This window comes from Montipora foliosa, chromosome 7 (genome assembly GCF_036669935.1).
Source record: "Montipora foliosa isolate CH-2021 chromosome 7, ASM3666993v2, whole genome shotgun sequence".
NCBI classification, from domain to species: domain Eukaryota; kingdom Metazoa; phylum Cnidaria; class Anthozoa; order Scleractinia; family Acroporidae; genus Montipora; species Montipora foliosa.
Genome location: NC_090875.1, coordinates 15,373,017 through 15,377,424, shown reverse-complemented (window position 1 = coordinate 15,377,424; position 4,408 = coordinate 15,373,017). Strand labels below are relative to the sequence as shown.

The 4,408-nt window shown below is 39.4% G+C and overlaps 1 protein-coding gene across 2 annotated transcripts; it reads right to left on the bottom strand.

Moving 5' to 3' along the window:
• Positions 1-668: 668 nt before the first annotated feature.
• LOC138010802 (uncharacterized) lies at positions 669-4,147 on the bottom strand. 2 transcript variants are annotated; one of them, XM_068857777.1, is made up of 2 exons: positions 4,132-4,147; positions 669-3,664 (listed from the first exon to the last, which is right to left on the bottom strand). In XM_068857777.1, the coding sequence occupies exon 2, from the start codon at positions 3,662-3,664 to the stop codon at positions 1,931-1,933; it is 1,734 nt and encodes a 577-aa protein (XP_068713878.1). In that variant the 5' UTR covers positions 4,132-4,147; the 3' UTR covers positions 669-1,930. The 2 variants fall into 2 exon arrangements, with proteins under 2 accessions (XP_068713878.1, XP_068713879.1); XM_068857778.1 differs by lacking the exon at positions 4,132-4,147 and having other exon boundaries at positions 669-2,238; positions 2,683-3,775.
• Between the last annotated feature and the right edge of the window lie 261 nt (positions 4,148-4,408).

Here is a 4,408-nt window from a genome sequence, read left to right as displayed (position 1 = left end):
TCTTAATCTTTATGCGAACGTTGAGCGAGTGAAACGTGACGTGTTTGCCGCCGACCTCTATTATTACATAACGACCGAGTTTGATTACGCGAAACGTGACTCTCGCCTTGCAGCATATGGATGTGTTGTGTTACAACGATTGACTTCATGAGAGTTTGTACGGGGAGAAACGGTAATCGGCATTTTAGCCTAAAGTTTGATCTTGTTGCAATAAAAAGGGCTCACGTCAATGTCTTGTTGTCTTTTCTATCATAATTTCGCTTCTCAGCTCGATCCGAAGATTTTTAAGCGAGTTATGGCTTTTTGGTTTTCCTCTCCTAAGAAAGAGGAAAGCCTACACACTCCATTCGGGACTGACCCCCGCTCGAAGCGAACTAACCACTGAAAGCATGCCAGCCGCCCCAATTCCTCCGCAGAATCATTGTACAGAGTTAAGCTTGGGCCGCCTGTGATCATGCGAGCTGTCATATACTAAAATGGGGTGTAGTCACTTACAGTGGGTATCCATCATCAGGGATCGCAACAACAAAAAAAAAAAAAAAGAAAAAAAAAAAAAAAAAAAAAAAGGAAAAAAAAAAAAAAAAAAAAAAAAAAAAAAAGGAAAGAAAAACAAGATAGTTAGTCTAAAGATCCTGGTAGTCACTTCAAAGCTTCTCACTGAACAAAGGTAAAGCAACAAATCTACCAGTTTATTTCCACAGTTTTACTTACTTAAAATATCATAATATGGCTACTGCACCCTGGTCTATTGACCACAGAATGCTCGTCTATGATGTACCAATAGACGTCTAAGTTATCATGCCTTGAGTGTCAATGAACTATTCACCACAAAATTAAAACAAGAAGTTCCACCACGAGTAAAATTGTACCTAGATGCACATCAGACATGCATGACTTGGATGTAATTAAAAAATATTATCACTGACGAAATCGAAGTATTGGCATCAACAAGATGTAATTATTACATTTCATTGACCAACCTAAACATAAATTTATCGTCGGTTTCTTTACCAATTTCCAAGTAAAAGCTTTAGGAAACTAAGAAAGCATTCTAAGATTGCTGGGCTAGTTATTTATACGAAGATAGCTTGGGGCTCTGATTAAAATGGCCAAGTCGTGATTTTGTTCAATGAACCGGAACTTCTTGTTCCAAAATTGGCTAAACTCAAAAAGCCATTGATTATAAAGGCAAGCTATTAAACTAATTCCAATATTCAAAACAGATGCAGAAAAAGTTCATCTTTAAAAGTACAAGACAAACAATCTTTATTGAAGTCTCAACCTCGGATAATGCAATCCTAGTTTTCTCATTGGTTCAATGGATCTCGTTTACCAGGCATTAAATCTGTGTTTGACCTTATGTGGAAATGAATGCGGTAAATGTCTCTCAGCATAAAATCACTTTCTGGTCGTTCCTTAAACTTAAAATTAAGCAAAACCGAAGGTTGAGAATTTAATAAAACATCTATTCCATTCGCCTTTGTTGATGATACGTGATTGGTAATAGCCAACTCGGCGCTAAGCGCCTTGTTGGCTATTTAGCATCTCGGAATGGAATAATTGTTAAATAACATAGTAGTAGAGTTATAGCAACATATACTTCATTGGCGAACCAATAAATCAACAATTCGCTTATAAAGATTCCCTTGAAAATAACAGTGATCATTCTTAGCCTCAGCTGTATCTCCTCTTTTTTTTCCCCTTCAGAACCTACTTGACAACCTACAAGTAATAAACTGATAGTTCTAAAAAACAAACTTATCATTCCTACCAGTAACATGCATGTCTTTCACTTTGGGGGTTACTGAAGCTGTTTTTAGCCTGCCTTTTGGCGAGACCATAGGCTGCGTCTTGTGACCACACGGGGCAGCCTTGCGCTATATACCATATCTATGCAACAAGCTAAATTTGCGTAAAAAGTGGCTTCTGTTTATTTTTCTGAAAGACTTTTAAACAGCGATTCCTCAGGCTTGACAAGTTTCCGGATGATGTGCATAGAAGAACTAAAACTTGTAGACAAAGTCAGGCCAATTGCTACAGTGCGGAGAGCTGTGAGTTTTAGGTTGTTTAAGGATCCTTGCGAATTGAGTGCAAAATAAAACACAGCCACGACATTACTCTCAAGGTAAGCAAAAATCATGCAAACACTGATGTAGAAAACATACCGCGTCACAAATTTGTGTTTGTTTAAGATGACTATGAAAAGCCCATTGCAGACAGTGCACACTGTGTCGTATGCTGCAAAATAAATAAGGTTTTGTTGATCAGAAAAAGAAAAAGACTCTGTTGAAGAACAATACGGTACTACTATCCCTAAAACCAACAAAGAAATGTTTGAAGCGAACCAGTCACTCCGAATCAGCTTTGAAATGTCGGTTTGAACGGTCCAAGTGGATTTACAGGCGAACCAACTATACATGAAAAAATAAAAGATTTTAAAAAGTGACCAAAATAAGGAAAGTATCTTCTGAAAAACATCAAAATCTCCTCTGTCCATTTCAGGAAAAAGGTCATGAAGGTAGGATGTTCCGGTGATAATGTTACCTTCATCAAATCTGAAAAATGATAACCCTCCGCTGGAAATACCAACCGGAAGGGCTGCTATAATGAGAATTAGATAACAAAAACCCACAGCAATTTTGACAGAAATTATTTTGATAATGTTAACATATCTTCCAGTACCCTGAGTCTGCCGTCTCGTGTACTCGGCATTGTTTGCAGCAATTAGCAGTGGCTGCCCCTCACTGTCATCCGTTCCATGATGATTCTCCACTGTCCCTTCAGTAACCAAGTTCAAAAATGACTCCTCGTTTCTATTTGCAGCTTCTTCCATGTTTCGAATTTCACTATGAGTTCCATTCCCTACTGCACGACCTTCACCTACTTGTCGAGCTCCAGACATCCAACATAATTTCTTTGTACGTCTCAGCCAAACCAAAGTTATTATCGGTCCAACGAGGAACCAGTAATAAAGTCGGCTTAAATATGATTTCATTTTCTCCAGTTCAAAGGAGTATTGCGCGCGGGGTGGAACTCGGATCTCCACATTTGTTCGGTCGTTGGAAACCAAAAAAGAATTAGTATCACAATACTGACAATAAGGGAATGAGTCCTTGGGGACTAGTTCACAGTCCTCGTTTGTAGCATATAAAATTGGAATCAGGAGCTTGTAGGACGAAGGAAAACCATCTAAGCCTTCTTCTGTAAAACATATCAACACAGAGTACCCTGCGTTCTGTGCATTTACTGTCAGCTTCTCCAAAGGACACAAAGTATTGTTGTTGTTTGTCATATTAAGAAGAGCGACTTTGTGGACCTGATTTGGTGCATTGCGTACATCCTCCAGCGGCTGGCATGCATTTGAGAGCTTTGAATACACCGCCAGTCCATTCAAAATAAACCCTGTGGTTGTTGCCTCTGTGAAGGACTGCAACGAAGGCATCGTAAATCCTGGCACGGCGAACACGTTGCATTTTAGTGTGTATGAGGGATCGGAATCCAAGCTCTTGTCATACACAATGAGAGTGTAGAAGTTATCGGTACCCGGCTGGTTACCAATCCAAATTGGCCAATAACTCGGTAGATAAAATGTAAGGAAGAAGATGAAACCTATTATCACCAAGAAGGAAAAGCAACAGCCCACTGCAGCACACTTCCCCGCCATCTTGAATAAAAAGCGGAAGCAAACCAGTCACGCGAAAAGGAATCCATTTGAGATAACAACAGCTGTTTCAACAGCTGACAACTATTTATCTTTGTATTGGCCAATCACCGTCAAGGCTAGAACTGACCTCTAGTGCTTTGTTCAAATTGGATAAACAATATACTTGGCCTACAACGAATTAACATATGGATTTAGCCAAGCCTAAGAGCGGAGCTCCCTGGTTATTGCTGCCGATAGGCAGCCTTCATATTCTTGAAGCCATCGAGAAATTTTGGTTCGACGGTTCGACCCATCGTTAGCATTTAGAAACACCAAATCAGAAATTCTGTTATATGGCGCAGTCTACAATCCTAGACAAAACTGTTGGGAAGGTTAGCACTTTTGAAGTCTTCATTGCTTCTCTCCCCTCCCCCCTCCCTCAATGTTGTGCAAAACTGAATGGTTTCAGTGGAAAATTGTTGACTTACCTTCCAACATTGAATAGGGGGGAGGGGGGCTATGTAAGAGAAAGTGAAACTATTTCTTTTGAGCTTTAACAGAAGCAGGTTGAAATACAGCTCTGGTGTGGTTCATTTACATAACCTTTCCAACTACTTTTGTCTATGATTGTCTGAAAATTCTGGGCGTGGTCTTAAAGTGGAAAGACGACTGTTTTCTTAGCGTTTACAGTGCCTTTGAAAAACAAACACAATTAAATCTTGCTTTAACATTTAACTGTTTTCGGCCATGTTATCGTGAATTTTA

What these genes read in the sequence shown, in the direction of transcription:
- LOC138010802 (XM_068857777.1), bottom strand. Translation starts at nt 3,664, where the DNA reads ATGGCGGGGAAGTGTGCTGCAGTGGGCTGTTGCTTTTCCTTCTTGGTG.